The sequence below is a fragment of the Anomaloglossus baeobatrachus genome, chromosome 4, assembly GCF_048569485.1.
Source record: "Anomaloglossus baeobatrachus isolate aAnoBae1 chromosome 4, aAnoBae1.hap1, whole genome shotgun sequence".
Taxonomy (NCBI): domain Eukaryota; kingdom Metazoa; phylum Chordata; class Amphibia; order Anura; family Aromobatidae; genus Anomaloglossus; species Anomaloglossus baeobatrachus.
Genome location: NC_134356.1, coordinates 219351518 through 219369093, shown reverse-complemented (window position 1 = coordinate 219369093; position 17576 = coordinate 219351518). Strand labels below are relative to the sequence as shown.

At 46.2% G+C, this 17576-nt stretch overlaps 1 protein-coding gene across 1 annotated transcript; it reads right to left on the bottom strand.

Moving 5' to 3' along the window:
- Positions 1 to 13175: 13175 nt before the first annotated feature.
- LOC142301386 (kinesin-like protein KIF20A) lies at positions 13176 to 17256 on the bottom strand. Its single transcript, XM_075342378.1, has 3 exons — positions 17201 to 17256; positions 16571 to 16708; positions 13176 to 13852 (listed from the first exon to the last, which is right to left on the bottom strand). Exons 2-3 carry the CDS (start codon positions 16697 to 16699, stop codon positions 13544 to 13546), a joined length of 438 nt encoding a protein of 145 aa, XP_075198493.1. The 5' UTR covers positions 16700 to 16708; positions 17201 to 17256; the 3' UTR covers positions 13176 to 13543.
- Between the last annotated feature and the right edge of the window lie 320 nt (positions 17257 to 17576).

The following is a 17576-nucleotide window of genomic DNA, read 5'->3' as shown; positions in this document are numbered from 1 at the left end:
TTTACCCGAGGAGAACAGAGTCTGCTGGAGCTGTTCCCACTCGCTCCAGAATCTGGGTACAAGCGCAACGAGGGGGATAGGACTTTTTACTCAAAACTGTCCAGAAAATCTCAAGCGTGAACCCTGAGAGCAAGCTCCCACACTTAGCCATAGTGGGGAGCAGGACCCGGCAAGTTCTATACTACCGGGACCACCAAAGAAAGTTAACTGAGTGCCAGGAGGCAGGTCACGGATCACCAGGCAACACCATCGGGGACGGGACCTGAACTAAGCTCCCCTCAGCGGCAGCGGTATCCAGAACTTTGGTTTATCCAGTTGTCGGTGTCAGCTTAATGGACTGAGTGAATATGCAAGTGACCCCATTGCACCCAACGGCACTCCCCCACCATCACCGAGCCCCAGGGTATTCCCCCCCCCCCTACCCGTGGAGGGTCACAACACCTGGCTGCCCCACTCCATCAACCCCGGGTACTCCCAATAGCAGCGGTGGTACTCCTAAATTACCATATACCACGGGTGGCGTCACAAACTTCTAACCTCCCTTGTAAATATACCCCCCTTTATTTCGAGAGGCCGTACGACCCGGGTTCGGAGACCCTCGAGCACCCGGATCCAAGTAGCTCTGCTGCTTGCACAGGAGCGGCACACATCAATTGCACCTTTTTGAAAAGTCGCAAAATTTGCTGCAACTCTTCACCAGTCACCCAACCCCGGTGTAGTTTTAGGTATGCTTTTCAAAAAGTTTAATCTTTTACAACATTTTGAAAAAAATGTTGTAAAAGATTACTCAATGTTACAATGTTTTTCTCAAAAAGTCGCAAAACTGGTTAATGACAGTAAATTCCTATTTTTGGTTTGGCATGAAATTCAACCGTGAGCCTCATTTTGATCTCTATACAAAAAAAACACAGGTTTAAGACATGGGAGATATTTAGGAAGGTCATATCTATTTATCAATTATTCCCTCTCTATATAATGGATAGGGTGATTCAGAATAAACTCCATTAGTACAATTATGAAAAATGCGTGATAAACACAAGGAGTGCTATATTCAAAATGTATAAATGTTTTATTGATTACAAAAAAATCATGAACAAAATAACATTTAAAAACCTCATCATGTTACAAAAAATGATTATTTTAGGGGACTCCTAAAGAGGGGGAGAGTAACCATGTGTCCAGTACTGGATGTGAAGATGGTTAACGAAATAGACAGTCTTCTATATATATAGTGCTTCAATATAAAGTATTGGTATATAGCTATATCCAGCACAAAAATAGTATTCTATGAGCGATTCATTGAGAGTAAATGTAATCAATAGTGAAGGGTTAAATACCCTGCATGTAACGACACCCATAGAAAAAGACAGTCAAAAGTCCAAGTAACTGGGCACAATGGTAGCGTACCGACCCGTCCTGCACACGCGTATCGCGTAGGCGGCTTTTTCAGCAGAGTGGGGAAGGCTTCACATCCAGTACTGGACACATGGTTACTCTCCCCCTCTTTAGGAGTCCCCTAAAATAATCATTTTTTGTAACGTGATGTTTTTAAATGTTATTTTGTTTGTGAATTTCTTGTAATTTCCTGGAGAGGCAATTTGAATATTTCTTAGAGGGGCGTGGCAGCTATAAGTCCCCTTACTTTCCTGCAGCCAGACTGGCTTGCAATGTCTCCTTAAGGAGAATAGTGTTCCCCGTGGTCCCCACATAGCTTTCTCATGAGCCAAATCAGACACCCCATACTTTGCACTGACGAGGGGCAAGCACCCCGAAACACCGTGTCTGCAAATTGGGATTCTGATCTGGCTTAAATATCCTAGGTCATATGCAAAGGATTGTTAAAAAATCCACATTTGACTTTTAGGATCGCTACTTCCAATAGGTGGCACTGTGCTAGAGTTTGTCTCCTTTCCTGGAGAGACAATTTGTAATCAATAAAACATTTATAAATTTTGAATATAGCACTCCTTGTGTGTGTATTTCATTGCACGCATTTTTCATCATTTTGATCTCTGTAGCTACTTTTCCCTCTATATATTTTTCTCTTGATCTAATCTCCACTACACTTTCTTTTCCCAATATCCCACATATCTGCCCAAACCGCTTTTTCACATTCTCTGATTACTTTCCACATTGGTGTTTAACTAATTCATTAAAATTTTTATCAAATTTAGTTTGAGGTTTTTTTTTTTTCTTTCTTGACACTTTTTGCCCTTCTTTTCTTGGTCAATCTTGATTAGTGTTGACCGGATCCGAACTGTAAAAATCCGGATCCGCGCGGTTTCAGCGTCCGATCCGGGTCCGACCCGGACGCGGGTATCCGGCTGCACGATCCGGGATTAATTTTTTTTTTCTCTCGCTCGCGCTCTCTCTCCATATTCCGGATCCGGACTTATTTTCAAACCCGCGACTGATCCGCCACACCCGGATTATTAGAAGTCCGCCCAACTCTAATCTTGATCCTTCTTCTCTTGCTACAGTTTCTCGTGGTTTATTTCAATTACTGTGTTGTCCACTCCTTTAGACACTAAACCAATCGCTCAACTTTTTTTTTTTTTTTTTTACCATAAGCTATATACATTTCTCTATATTCGTATTATTTCTTCTTCACTTCACTCTGGGTTCTCATATAGCCACACACATGAATTTTCTATCTTGGGTAAAATCAGTCCCACTTCAAGACAAGTTCAAATCTCTCTTTAATTAATTTTCTTTTATCTCCATCAGTTTTTATCCATCTTTTTCTAATTACTTTTCCACTTATTACCTTTCCCAATTCTTAACATAAAAAGATGCCAATCATATTCTACATCTCAATCTACTTGATCACACTTTAATTCTCTTCTTTACTTCTTTCGCTTCCCCCCCCCCTTATCACCTGGCAATTTTTCTTTCTCCTACTCCCCTTCCAAGACTCAGCTGCTTTTTTCTTTTATTTTTTATTTCATTTTTTTACTTTTCAGTCAATATAGCCATATGAGGGTTTGTTTTTTTTGCGGGACGAGTTGTACTTTTGAATGACACCATTCATTCTGCCCCATATTGCACTGGAAACCAGGAAAAAGATTCCACTATACAAGTGCAATTCCACTATTGGTTTTGTTTTTTTTTCTTAATTTATTTACGATGTTCACTATGTGATAAAACTAATCTGGCATTATGATTCCCCAGGTTAGTACAAGTTTATAGATGCCAAACAAACATGTTTTTCAGGATCTGGGGCTTAGTGATCGTTATCGGGGGTCATGATCTGATCCCACGCTGTCATGGCAACAAATTTGTGCCCCACGATTGTGTCACAGGGCCACTGTTGGTGGTGGGGAACAGCGCGATGCTCGCCGAAGCGCGTTATATCGTGCGATCTAAGAGGTTAACAGGTGCAGGTGGATGTAACTTGCACATGTCTGCTGATCAGGTCAGCAGATGTGCGGGCAGTAATGAGTGCTCGCCCGCATTAAAGGGACAGATACGATCTAGGACGTATAGCTAAATCCTAGGTCGTAAATGGGTTAGTTATTTTTTTCTCACTTTATTAATTACTTCACTTTCTGTGTACACTTTTTCATTTCCTCCTCCCCTTTAAGTAGCGTTTCTCATGCTTGTTGCAGTGTAATGTACCATTTATGACTACTCTTTGTTTCCTATCTTTTAGCCAATTGCTTACCCAGTTGCAATTGCTGACCCAGTTTCCACTTATATTATACTAGAAGGTGGCCCGAATCTAACAGATCGGGTAGTCTAGAATGTGTATGTAGGTTAGCAGATTGAATAATAATATAATCAATAAGTCTTGAATAATGATGGTTCATTTTTTGCTCGTTGGTCTCCTGCTGTGCAGCACGCATCGGCGTGTTTGACAGTGGGAGACAAACGATCTGAATGGGCAGGGAGCCGGGGTAAGCTAGTAACCATGGTACACATCGGGTAACTATGCAAAGCGGTTTCCATAGTTACCCGATGTGTACGCTAGTTAACAGCGTGCTCCGGCACACGTGTGCCGAGAGCAGCGGTAAGCTAGTAACCATGTTACACATTGGGTAACTAACCAATGCGGTTTCTATAGTTACCCGATGTGTACCATGGTTACCAGCCTACGCCGGCTCCGGCACACGTGTACCGGGAGCTGGGGTAAGCTAGTGGTTTCACACATCTGGATTTTGTCCACTTTGTCAGATCCGGCGCGCTGCCGTAGGCTGGTTTCAGACGTCTGTGTTTTATGTATTTGTGACATCCGTTTTTAACACGGATGTCACATGTACCCATGTTATACTATGATGTGCCTCACACGTCTGTGTTTGTACGCGGACCGTGTGACTTTTCATGACCCCGCACGCACACACGCAGGCATCTCTGGCAGCACGGATGTCACATGGATCGCACACTGATGTGATCCGTGTGACAGTGTAAAACATACCGGAGAAAATATGGGTCTTTTTAATAAAAAATATTTTCTATATTTACTTCTCTCCAGCGATGATGTCTCCGGCTCTGCTGCCTCCCGCTCCTTATCGCTGCTCATTATACTCACTGAATATTCAGTGCCCTGTGGAGCTGGAAGCGGGAACAGCACTGGAGACTTCAGTGCCGGGGACCGCATCGCTGGGTGCGTATACAGCAGAGTGTGTGTGTGTATGCGATCGGTGTATCACTGTGTGTCTGCTGTGTGTGTCTGCTGTGTGTGTCTGCTGTGTGTGTGTGTGTATACATGCATGTGCGCTGTGTGTGTGTGTGTGTACACGCGCTCTGTGTATCCATGTGTGTCTATGTGTGTCTATGTGCTCAGTGTGTGTGTTGATAGGCGGTCAGGAGCGGGAGGCAGCAGAGCCGGAGAAAGCAGGTAAATATGAAAAATATTTTTATTTCACAGACACGTGTTTTCTCCGGTACCTGTCACACGCATGCAAACACGGATGTCACACGTATGACCATAACCATGCATGTGACTGGTACCTGATTAAACACGGACGTCTGAAAGCAGCCATACACTGTGTACAGTACAGTGGCTGCGCCACAACTTCCTGGTCACATGCTCCAGTCACATGACAACACGTGATCGGAGCTTGTCGCGCGGCAACTGTAATGTACACAGTGCACGGGAGCGCGCCGGATCCGACAAAGTGGAGAAAAGATAAGTAACTATTCAAAGCGACAGTGCTGACGTGTGTCGGGAGCTGGGGTAAGCTAGTGGTTTCACACATCCGGCTTTTCTCCACTTTGTCTTGCCGGTGTGGGCTTCCGGGGGTGCAGCAGTCACCTGGGAGTTGGGGCTCCGTGTGGGTTTGGGGAATGCGTGCGGGGTGCGGGGCCAGGGCGAGCATCCAATGCGTGAATGGGGCGGGGCCTGGCCAAGCAGCCAGTGCGTGCAGGGGGCCGGGGCAAGCAGCCAATCCGTGCGGGGGGTGGAGGCGAGGCAAGCGGCCAATGCGACGGTTGTCACTGTAACGACATAATTTTGGAGCAAGACAGACAGAATAAGGCTATATATATACCGTGTTTCCCCGGTAGTAAGACACCCCCGATAGTAAGACGTAGTGGGGGTTTTGGGGGGGTCGGCTAATGTAAGACGTACCCCGAAAGTAAGACGTAGTAAAAAATTATTATTTTTTTTCTTCTTTACAGTAGTTACAGCGGCCGAGCGCTCAGCTGAGAGCCCTGACATGCCGCCGGCATGTGACAGCTCTCAGCTGAGAGCCCTGACATGCCGGCGGCAAAGCGCTCAGCTGAGCGCCCTAACATGCCGGAGGCCGAGCGCTCAGCTGAGCACCCTGACATGCCGCCGGCATGTTACAGCTCTCAGCTGAGAGCCCTGACATGCCGGCGGCAAAGCGCTCAGCTGAGCGCCCTGACATGCCGCCGGCATGTGACAGCGCTCAGCTGAGCGCCCTGACATGCCGGCGGCAAAACGCTCAGCTGAGCGCCCTGACATGCCGGCGGCAAAGCGCTCAGCTGAGCGCCCTGACATGCCGGCGGCAAAGCGCTCAGCTGAACGACCATGGACAACATACAAAATCACGCAGCCTCAGTGCCCTCATGTGCAGCCGCTGGTGGTTAAGTTTCCTTAACTTGCGGTACACTTAGGGCGCAATCGCGGCAAGTCCCCATACGGTACATTGCATGGAGACTTGCTGCGATTGCTGTGGGATTTTTTCCAATATAAGACATACCCCGAAAGTAAGACATAGTGGCACTTTTGGGGGTAAAAAGAAAGTAAGACACTGTCTTACTTTCGGGGAAACACGGTATATGAACTATGGTCCAAGCAATTCAGAACAGCATTATCGCAGGAAAATAGCGCAGATAGAACTTGTCCTATCTGCGCTATTTTCCTGCGATAATGCTGTTCTGAATTGCTTGGACCATTATATTTTAATGAATATATGAATAAAAAGAAGGAAAAAATTTAACAGCATCCTGGATTGCTCACGTTATTGCTGTATTCTGCCTTGTTGTTGTTCACATTTGTATGGATGGACTCCTATGTCCTGATCCGGGCACAACGGAGTTAACCAGGTGAGCTGAGGATCCAGGTGATTCACAGGAGTGAGCTGGTCTACATTGTTGGACATATATATATATATATCTCCTTATATTACCCCAATTGCCAATGAACCAAGGCAATCAGGATGAGCGTGTAAAGTGCCGGGGGATTGTCGCATCTAATGGATTCAACAATCCTGGGTGGCTGCAGGCTGCTATTTTTAGGCTGGGGGCTTCAATAAACATGATCCTCCCAAGCCTGAGAATAACAGCCCCAGCTATTTGCTTTTTCTTGGATGGGGATCAAAATTGGGGGAACCACTTTTTTTTTTTTTTAAATAAATTAAAAGAAATTGCACATGGGGTCCCTCTTATTTTGATACACAGCCAAGATAAGGATACGGCTGGGGGCTGCAGCCTATAGCTGTATGCTTTATCGGCAGTGCATTATGCAAAATGTTGTAATTTATTTTTTATACTACTATTAGGTACGCAGACAAAGTGTGTGATTTCAACCAATCACAGACGCTGTCACACAGGGTAGGGGTGCGGTCTGACTGCAATCAATCAGACGCTGGGACTGACGTGGCAGCAGTGTGACAGGTGCACAGTAAACTGCAAGTGTAAGGCCCAGTGCCCACGTTGTGTAGTTTTGATGCGTATTTTCAGAAATCTGCATGTCCATTGTGAAGTCAACAAAGTCTGAGAATTGTGCTCACGTTGCTTATTTTTCTCTTGCGTATTTGGTGCAGATTTGGGGAAAGAAAAGAAATCTGAAGCAAATACGCAAGGGAAAAATACTCAACGTGGGCACAGCACTTCTGAATTCTCAGACTTTGCTGGCTTCACAATAGACATGCAGATTTTGCTGCATATTTCTGAAAAGCTGCGTCAAAATACGCAGCGTGGGCACAGGGCCTAACACTCCCGCTCTAATCCCCCATAGCCCTTTCTACCACCATTATGCAGTACAATTTTCAGGTCCCCATAGACTTCTATGGAGTTCAACATCCAGGCAGATGTTCAAGGTTCAAGTCCGGTCCCGAACCAGACTAAAAAAAAAAAAAAAAAAAAAATAAAGTACGGCCAGACCTGCTAAACCAGAATATTGTGGGCAGTTTATGCTGTTTTGGCACTTCAGCAACTCTGCAAATTAAAATCCACAATTTATTGCAGTTAGAACTTCTCTCCAAAAATCAAACAGAGCTCCTTCGTGTCCTGCTGAATGTCAAAACTGTTTTTGACCATATATTGGGTATTGTCGCATTTGGGCAAAAGAAAAAAAAATGCATAAAATTGTGTCCTTTTCACCCATTTCTCCTTGAGAAAATTAAAAATTGAAAGCTATTAAAGAATAAAAAAAACTTGTAGCATACCTTACTGGTTAATAAACATTTATAGCAGTTTTTTGTACAGTGTGTGGTGCAGATTTTAAAATGGTATCACTTTTGGACAGAAGGGCTCCTCAGTCACTACAAATCTAAAAAGTTTCTGCAAAATGTAGCAAAAAATGTAACCCTCCTAAAAAGATTAAAGAGTGCAGGAAATATTATGCTGATGTTCAATACACACAAAGGGAAATATTTATTAACCATTTTCTTTGATACTTGGGCGTTAAAATTCAAAGTTTAGTGAAAATGTAAAAAAAAAAAATTGCCATTTTTAAATCTGATAATTTAATAAATGAATGCAAATTCTGAGTCACCAAAAAGTCTCAATCACTGAGACATGCAGAAGCATTACAGATATTGCCACAAAGTTACACATTGAGCTCGGTCATAAAGGCCAAGAGGGATCCTGCCCTTTAAAGGGGTTATCCACTACTTGGGACAACCCCTACTCCTTCACCTTGTTCACCCCCATAAAAATAAATCCGCCTATACTCGCCTCCGGTGTGGCCACAGTTATATCGATGTCTAAAGCTGCTTTCTTGTTTGTGGCCCATGTGACAAACAACGCCCGGCATCTGGCTCCATGCCTTCAGACATTTGAGTAAGATGTAAGAAATGCGCTAACGTCCTGCTCAAACGTCTGAAGGCGGAGAGACTGAATATGGCACTGATTGGTCACGCGACTTCAGACATGGCTGGAACCACGGCCGCACTGGAGGTGAGTATAGGGTTATTTTTACGGGGGAAAACAAGGCAAATAAAGCATTATCCAAGTAGTGGACAACCCCTTTAATGTAGCAGTAGGGTTTTTCCTTTTGAGCACAGACTGGAGAAGCACCGAACTTTATTAAAACTGAGCAATGCTCTCCCAAGACCTTTTTCCAGGAATCTCTTAGGCCGGTTTCACACATCCGGCTTTTCGCTTGTTTGCCGGATCCGGCGCTCTCCCATACAGTGACTACAGTACAATGACAGCGCAACAAGCGCCGGTCACATGCTGTCATGTGACCGGCGCATGTGACCCGGAAGTTACAGCGCTGTCACTGTACTGTATTGTCTGTACGGGAGAGCGCCGGATCCAGCAAACAAGCGAAAAGCCGGATGTGTGAAACCGGCCTTAGGGTGCGTGCCCACAATCAGTATTTGCAGTGGTTTGGACGCAGCCTACCTCAGCTGCGTCCAAATCGCTGCGGTGTACAGTACAGGCATAGTGGATGGGATTTCTAGAAATCCCGTGCCCATTGTGCTTGTTTTTTTTTCCTTAAACACTGACCAGCGGTGTGTGTTTCTAAACCACAGCATGTCAATTGTTTGCTGCGGAATCACATGCATCCTACTGAACCCTGATCATGGGCACAAGCAGCTACAGTCTCTAGCATTCTCCTGCGGAGGAGACATGCGGCCCCGCCGGTCGGGACTTGCTGCGTTCTGAACGCAGCGAGTCCGGATCATGGGCCCATACCCTTAGGAGGTTATGTTTGCAGACTAAAAACAAGCCAAAACATCTAGTACACAACTACAGAAAAAGCTGAATGAGAAACTGGTTATTCCACCTCACTTCCCTGCCCAGTGCTGCATCTTCCTGCTTGACAGACAGCCTCTATGCTATATGACTGCAGGCAAAGGGGCAGTCCGTCAAGCTAGAAGAGCGAGGCAGGGCTGCACAGGGAAGAGAGCTGGAGTGACCGAGGCTTGAAATCTACAACACCTCATTTCATCAATTCAAATGCAGATTTATCAGGAATGGCTTGACCGGTATTGCTGGACTTGCTTTGAAAGAGCTACATGTGCATAGTGATAGTTTGTAAAGTGAAATACTGCTGTTAAGGGTACGGTTCCACTTGAGTATGACTCGTGCGAGTCTCGCATTGGTATCAGCCAGCATGGCCTGCTGCTCTCCGGACAGGGGCGCCTCAGCTGCATAGAAATACATGCAGCCAACCCGCTCCTGTCCAGAGTGCGCGCCGTGTCGGTTGATACCGATGTGAGACTCGCACATGTCATACGCAAGTGGAACCGTACCCCAAGAAGCCGAATAACAGCTACTCAGAATACACAACATCCTGAAGCTTTGGCTTAGAACCCATCTTTCAGGAAACAACAATTCTTTTTTAAAAAAACGTCAAATTTGGAGTGAGATGTTTTACATTTTAAAGCAGCAAGAATTCAACAAAAAGAAAACAAAACAGTCATGCTGGAGAAATCCCCTTTCTTGGAAGGTGTAGCAATGAGGCCAAGCATGAATAAAAGTCTAGACATCAGCACGGCTTCCAAATCAGAACCAGATTGCCCATTGACAAGCTTCTGCAAAGGAGGTAGATGATGCTGGAGGGACCAACTGTTGAAGATAAACTGATCCGACTAATTTCCACGGTTTGCCACAAAGCAGTTAGCAATACTTTGGAATCTTAGAGAGGCCATTTCTGGTTCTAATCCAAGATGGTGGGAATAAAAATGCCCATAGGGCAAAATCTTTATGCCCCGAGCAGCAGTGCAAAGATGTGTGGCCGCATTATGATGCAGGAAAGCTGGCTCTTGACTGCAGACTTTTTTCTTAAGGGTATGTTCACTTATCACATTGTGCCATTAAAAAAAAAAAAAAAGTCAGCATCTTAAGGGTGCTTTACACGTTGCGACATCTCTAGCGATTGCTAGCGATGTCGCGTGCGATAGCAACCTCCCCCGTCGGTAGCAGGATATGTGGTGATCGCTGCCATAGCGAACATTATCGCTACAGCAGCGTCACACGCACATATCTGTTCAGCGACATCGCTGTGACGGCCAAACAATCCCTCCTTCAAGGGGGAGGTGCGTTCGGCATCACAGCGACGTCACTAAGCGGCCGTCCAATAGAAGCGGAGGGGCGGAGATGAGCGGGACGTAACGTCCCACCCACCTCCTTCCCTCCGCATTGCCGGTGGACGCAGGTCAGGAGATGTTCGTTGTTCCTGCGGTGTCACACAGTGATGTGTGCTGCCGCAGGAAAAGAACAACATCGTACCGCCAGCAGCAGCAATATTAAGGAAATGAGCGACATGTCAACGAGCAATTTTTTTCACGTTTTTGTGCTCATTGATCGTCGCTCATTTGTGTTACACGCTGCGATGTCGGTAACTGCGCTGGATGTGCGTCACTACCGACGTAACCCAGACGATATATCGTTACCGATATCGCAGTGTGTAAAGCCCCCTTTACTGTTCCAGCAAGGTGGATGAGACTTCATGCACATGTAGCTTATTTTTTTCTTTGCAGATTTGAAGCACACAAAACCGCTAATTTGTGTGCAAGATTACTCTTGCCAAGATGTATTTGATGCAGATATGACTGCATCAAATACTGAACATGCACATACCATAAGGATACATTGACATGAGATTTTTTGAGTTGTGGATTTTCTGCAAATAGCTAAAATTAAGTCACTTGCATTTTCTATTGGGTTTTTAATTGCAAATTGTCTCCTTTTGGTTTTCCATTTTAAATAAAGCAGCTTTGTTTCTGATACCTCAGATATTTGTCTTTGACTAAACTTTATTGATCCAGACCTGTAAAGTTACATTTATTTCTAGTGCAGTTCCATAGCAGAAACTCATTGAAAACGCACCTGCGTTTTAATTTGATCTGCGTATTTTCCGCATTAATGCAATTTTATGGGGAAAATCTCTACTGAAAAACTCAGCGTACCCGCAAAAGAAAACGACATGTTGTGGGTGTGAAATGTAGCAGGTGTTTAACCTACTCATCTCCAGGCTGTTTTGGGTCGGGTAATGCCACGGGGTGGCTTTGCCCAGTTCCGTTGCCCCGAGGTGTACAGTAAATGGTGGGGGAAGCAGGGTATTTGGGAGAGTTTGTCGTGACGCCACCTGTGGAATGCGGCCAGTAGTAGCCGCCTCTGCAGGATTCCTCGCCGGGGCAGGTGTTAAGCCAGCCAGGATGGTGTTGCTCCCCGCAGGCGGAGCGGGCCCCGGGTGGATGAAGAGGGATTTAACAGCTGTTGGCGCCTAAGCGCTGGGCAGCAGCGCCGGTAAGGATGAGCCAACACAGTCTCTGCCGGTTCAAGGTGTAGTTTACTCACAACTTCAGCTGCCAGCCTGGTCACACTGGTGACTGCTGGGATGGGCTCCTGTCAATCCCAGATCTGGTAAGGGATCACCACCAGTGTTTTGAGAAATAAGGAGAGAGAGTCCCTATTTCTAGGGTGTCCCCCTCAGCAGTTAGGTACCCCGGCTGAGCTCCAGCTCAAAGCTCCGAGCCTAGTAAAGTCCACGTTTTCCAGAGATTTCTTGCCAGAACTATGGTCCTGATGGGTCTTGCTTGATGTGAGTGTGTAGCGCCTATTTCTACCCGCAAGTGGAACCCGCCCTCCAGGTGGCTAGCTTCAGTGACCGGGGAAGTCCCATGATCGTGATGGCTACCCCCTGGCTACCCTGAGCCATCCCACCCTCTGTGAAGGCTCCTAAGCTGCATGTGGTGTGTGAATGTGGAACACCGGTGATTAACCCACCCTTACCTGAGATAGATACCGCACCTTAATTGAGGTGCAGTACCCTGTGGCGACCAGAGCCTTAGGGGCGCCACAGAAAAAAAAAAAAAAAAAAAAACACACCACAGGTCATTTTTTTTTTTTTTAAAGTACACTGGGCATGAGATTTCTATAAATTGATTGATTGTAAGACAGTTTTTGACGCTGCATATTTTTGCATTGTGAGAACTTATCCGAATGCTCCTGTAATATCACATAACACCATAACACCTCTGAATAGTTAAAGCAATGCTATGCATGCTGCAAAGAACAGAGTAAGGCTATGTGCCCAAGGGAGCTTGCTTCTGCGGATTTTGCCGCGAAAAACCTGTGGATTTATCTGGACTTTCCAGATAAATCTGCAGGTTTCAGCAAGTACAGACACTCCCCATGTTATCCTATGGGACATGGAGAGTGTCTGTGTCCATGCTGCGGAATGTGCGGTTGCGGAATATGCTGCAGATGTCCTGCAGCCGCACATAACTGCATGTCAATTATTCCTGCGCGGAATTACCTGCGGAAATCCCGGCCCTCCACTATGGAGAGAGAGGCCGGGACGTCCGCAGGTAAATTGCATGAATGTCCGCATGTTTCCCACAGCTATTCCGCTGTGCTACCGCAGCTAAAAATAGCTGCGGATGCCGGCGGGCAGCTGCAGTAAACCTGCGTCCGTACCTGCAGATACATCCGCAGGTACGAGCTCCCGTGGGCACATAGCCTAAGGCCTCAGCCAGAACTCTCAGACCCACAAAACATCAGGAAGCTATGCAACTACAAACATTGTGGAAACTGAAATTTCCCACAGCGAACTGTGATTTATTTGCAACAGCTCAAAAATAATACATGATGAATATTGCACTTGTAAACCGCCTCAACTTCAAAATTGAAAAAAAAAAAAAAGAAAAAAGCTTAAAACCAGTTAAACTTGCCACAAAATGTGTCATTACAAACAAGAGCATAACATATGGGACAATGAAGATCTAAAGTGGTATTGCAGTCATACACATACAAAACTTACTGCATAGTCTTACACACCCATACTAGTCCCATCCCTACTGACAATATACAGCCTGTGGATATATAAATGTATATACAGTCACTGCCACAACAGCAGCAAAACAACGCTCTTTCAGAGTCCTTTAGCAGCAGACAGAATTCAGTACTTGGTACCAAAAGCAATCGTCTTCAGTACAGGGGATCTGCGCGCTCGCAGAACGCGGCTGTAAGGGCCGTTCTCCAGTAATGCTTTTTGTCCAGGAGTCCTGGACAGGAGGTTGCGGAGAAAGGGCCTCTTCTCTGAGCTTTGGGTTGGTTGGAGATTCTCATTGTTGCACGTACGTTTTAGAACAGATGTTCCTTGTAGTCTTTGCACAGTATTGTACTGCTCTGCAATGCAAATTGCCTTCTTTCTCAGGTCCATCTTCACCAGAACCATGTTGTTTTGCAGCTCTGCTAAAGTCTTTTCCTAATAAAGTGATGTAAAATTTTCATTAGAATGTAATAGACAATAGAAACTAGACTTATTGCACACATATAATAACATAAAATAGAAATGTGTGCAAACTAATTTGGTTCTTCCTTTGATTGCCCCATCTTGGACAGCAGGGAGATATAGATGAGATTAATGGCCATATCCGCTATCACAGAACCCTAAAAAGCACAACTGTCTAGTTATGAAGATTCTCCAACTGATTTATCTACACACAGATGAGCAGAAAGCGGGTCTGATCTGCTTTACGAGATCCACAGTTGCAGCTTGTAATCTGGCCAAAGAGAATCAATCGATTGGTGTGCGCGAGAGAGAGTGTGATCCCGTTCTTGTTTCGTTTTTAAGACTTTTTCCCTCCCCTTTGTCTGAACTGAAAGATTTAAGACATTTTCTATGTCCACAAAATGTCTTTTTCTCTGAAATATTGTTCACAAATTTGTCTAATACTGTGTTAGTGAGCACTTCTCTGTAGAGACAACCTATCCACCTCACAGGTGTGGCATGTCAAGATGCTAATCATACAGCAAGATTATTGCAGAGGTGTGCTTTAGGCCGCTTTCACTCTGCGGTATTACCTACGTTCAGTGGTCCTGTTGGAAATTCCATTCAACACCCCCCCCCCGCAAAACGAATTTTAGACAAATACGCCGAAGGGGCCATTGACTGTAATGGTGCAGACTGTCACTGTGTGCTCTGTATTGCACCATTTTCGGGACTATACACTTTCTGCAGGTGGACACCCAGACATAGTAGACACAGTCTACAGGAGCAACTAAGTGGCAGCAACATGCATTCATCAGCTATGGTAGCCCATAAATGAGTCATAAAGATGGAAGCCAATGTACGCAAATATCAGCAACCATGCCATTTAAAGGGGTTGTCCACTAAATCTGACAAACCCTCCTCAATCCCTATGTTTGTGTGGCGCCCTGGACTAGCCAGGTCGTCACAGGTACTACAGCACAACACCCCCACCCCGAGATAGGCACATCAGTCAGACAAATCCTTGTTGCCTCCCTCCAGGGGCTGATGTCCACACCAGGTGGGGTGGAGCCAGGCGGTTGGCCCCACCCACTGAGGAGTTCACAGTCCTGGAGGCGGGAAACTGTAGTCAGTTAAGCTCGGGCAGAGCTCGAGTGAAGTGTAGAGTGAAGTTAGGGAAGTGGTAGTAGAGGAGAAAACTGACTGTGTCCGGGTACGTGGCCCGGGCACCGAGAGCAAGGTTAGCAGACGGTGGTGGCCGTCTGCAGGAGAGGCAGATCGACGCGGAACCGTAGGACCAGGGACGGGCGGTGGCCCGCCGGTACCGAACCGGGGAGCGAAGTGAAGCCAGCACAAACCGGCAGGGCCTGCGGACCCCGACCAAGCTTGGAGTCGCCGTTAAACAGGTCAAATCCGTTAGTGACCGGAACCCCAGGGGTTTCCAAACAGCCAAGACCCGATTGAAGGCAACCGTCCAAACAGCACAAGGGAAATACACCTACCGCCACAGCTAGAGTTCCCAGGTCCAGAGCCTGCGGGCAAAAGGGCTCCTCCAGCCCATATACACGCTGGGGAGCAGGTTACCGGTGGGAAGCCATCGGGACTGAAGATAAACAAAAGGTGCAGGGAAAGGCAGCCACCACCAACCGTCCGGGAGAAACCACAGCAGCCGGCTGCGGGACCTGTCCATCCAGCCGTTTGTTTTACCAGAGACTTGCATCCATTTGTGGCTGAGTGAGTACTACCGTGCCGTCCGGCACCGCGCTGCGCAGTCCAAGCGACCCTGCACCTTGCCAACCCTGCCTCCCCGTCACCTCTCCGGGAACCGGGACCACCAACCCCCCTACCCACGGAGTGGAGAGAAACATCCCAGCTGCTGCCTGCCATCGCTCCCGGGATCCCCGTCAATAGCAGCGGTGGTGCTCCAACCTCACCACAACCCGTGGGTGGCGTCACGGACCAAATCCCCAAACCAAACTACTCCCCTTTCACTCACGGGCGAGGAGCGCCGCTCGAGTCCCCGGATCCGGCCCACCGCTCGAGCCACAGCGCCCTCCCCGCCCGCAACATTTGTGCCCCCCCCCCCCCCCCCCAAAAAAAAAAAAAAAAAAAAAAAAAAAAAAAGAAGAAGAAGAGCAAAAACAAAACACCACCACATACCTCCAGGTGTAATTCCAGCAATGTTTGCACTGCCTCTCCCAGGTATCATGTCATATGATCCCTGCAATCAGCGCTGCCTTCTCTCTCCCCTCCTTTGGGCAAATAAGACACATCCGGAGATAGTGAAGTGAGTGCTGCTCTCACTTTGTCCGAATATCAAATTACATCCGTAGGAGAGGTTGGCCGCAGGGATCAGTCGGCATAAAGCAGTGTAGACATCGCTGGAAGTGAAGTGAGCAGAAGTGCTATTTTACAGAGGGCAGACATAGGGCCTGAGAAGGGATTGTGAAAAGTAGTTAATAAGCCCTTTAAATGCTACTGTCAGAATGACAATGGCATTTAAATGGTTAGCAGCAATGATTGGAGCTCAGTTATGGCTAGGTAATATAGCCGGCATCAGCTGCTGTCAGGAGAAGAAAAAATAAAAAAAATGCTACCACGCACCATAAACTGCTGCATATTTAGGCATAGTTCAATGCTTTGACGCACATGGCTCATACATTATCAGATTATTGATTTCAGTTGCTGGAATACACACAGATGGCAACCAACCTGTCTAGACAAGATGTCATCACAGCCAGACAGTGCCTGTCTCAGTTTCTCTGCTCCAGTCGTATGGCAGCATGCCCTATCAACCTGCTGTAAGGAGGCACCAAATTTCTGAATTTCTGTGCGTAACATCCTGATGTTCTGTTAGAGGGAGAAAAAAGGAAGATAGGTTAAAAGAATATCCTTTTTCGATAAGCACTAACCCACCACTAGAAGTCTTCCACCCCAGATCTACCCTACGACTGTCACCCAGTAGGAAAGGAAGGAAGCAGGTGAAAGCATGAATACATCAGATTCTGGAGAGCAAGCAATTTGCTTAGAAAGTCACAATCTGTCATGTGGATTGTTTTTTGGATCATTTCCAATTACAAATTGGAGTCCCCAGTTCTCTGAAACATCTTTTGCTTGTTACGGTGGAGAAATTGTAAAAGAGTACAACTTAAAATGTGGATTAACACGCTGCACTATTCTAGAACGTAGAAATCTAGATCCAGAAAACATGGGGCCCCCATTAATACAGCTGAAGTGCAAGCAAAGCAAGGACAGGAAAGGACTGCAAAGCAATGGAACCATAGTTGCTCCCCAGAACCTTATGGTGAGGGAAAGGTGAAAGCAGACAATTAAGATGGTTACCCAAAGAGCTCTTGTGTGCTGAAAATCTGTGCACTTGTGATGAGAGCCCAGAAAATACTGCTGGAAAAGTAAAATATAGGAAACATTTACAGCCTTAAAATACAGACTTTGATCCCCACAATATGAATGTAGTGAGCCGATAAATGAGAAAAGGTTTAGACCCAACATATATTACTAACAAATGAGAGAAGAAAGTCTTCTTGACCTCCTTATTTATTTAGCATGCACAAAGGGCAACCCCCTTTTTAAAAAGCAGCTGCGCCCCCCCCCCCCCCCCCCGTTGCTCTTGGCAGGAAAAACTAGGTAGCCCCACAACGGGTCAAAGGAAGTATCCCACCACGAATACACAGCCATGCCAAGTCCTTAAAGAGGACCT

Coding starts and splice junctions, on each gene's coding strand:
- LOC142301386 (XM_075342378.1), bottom strand. CDS start 16,699: ATGTTACGCACAGAAATTCAGAAATTTGGTGCCTCCTTACAGCAGGTT. Junction 13,853..16,570: donor ATGACATCTTGTCTAGACAG/GTTGGTTGCCAT, acceptor TCACTTTATTAG/GAAAAGACTTTAGCAGAGCT.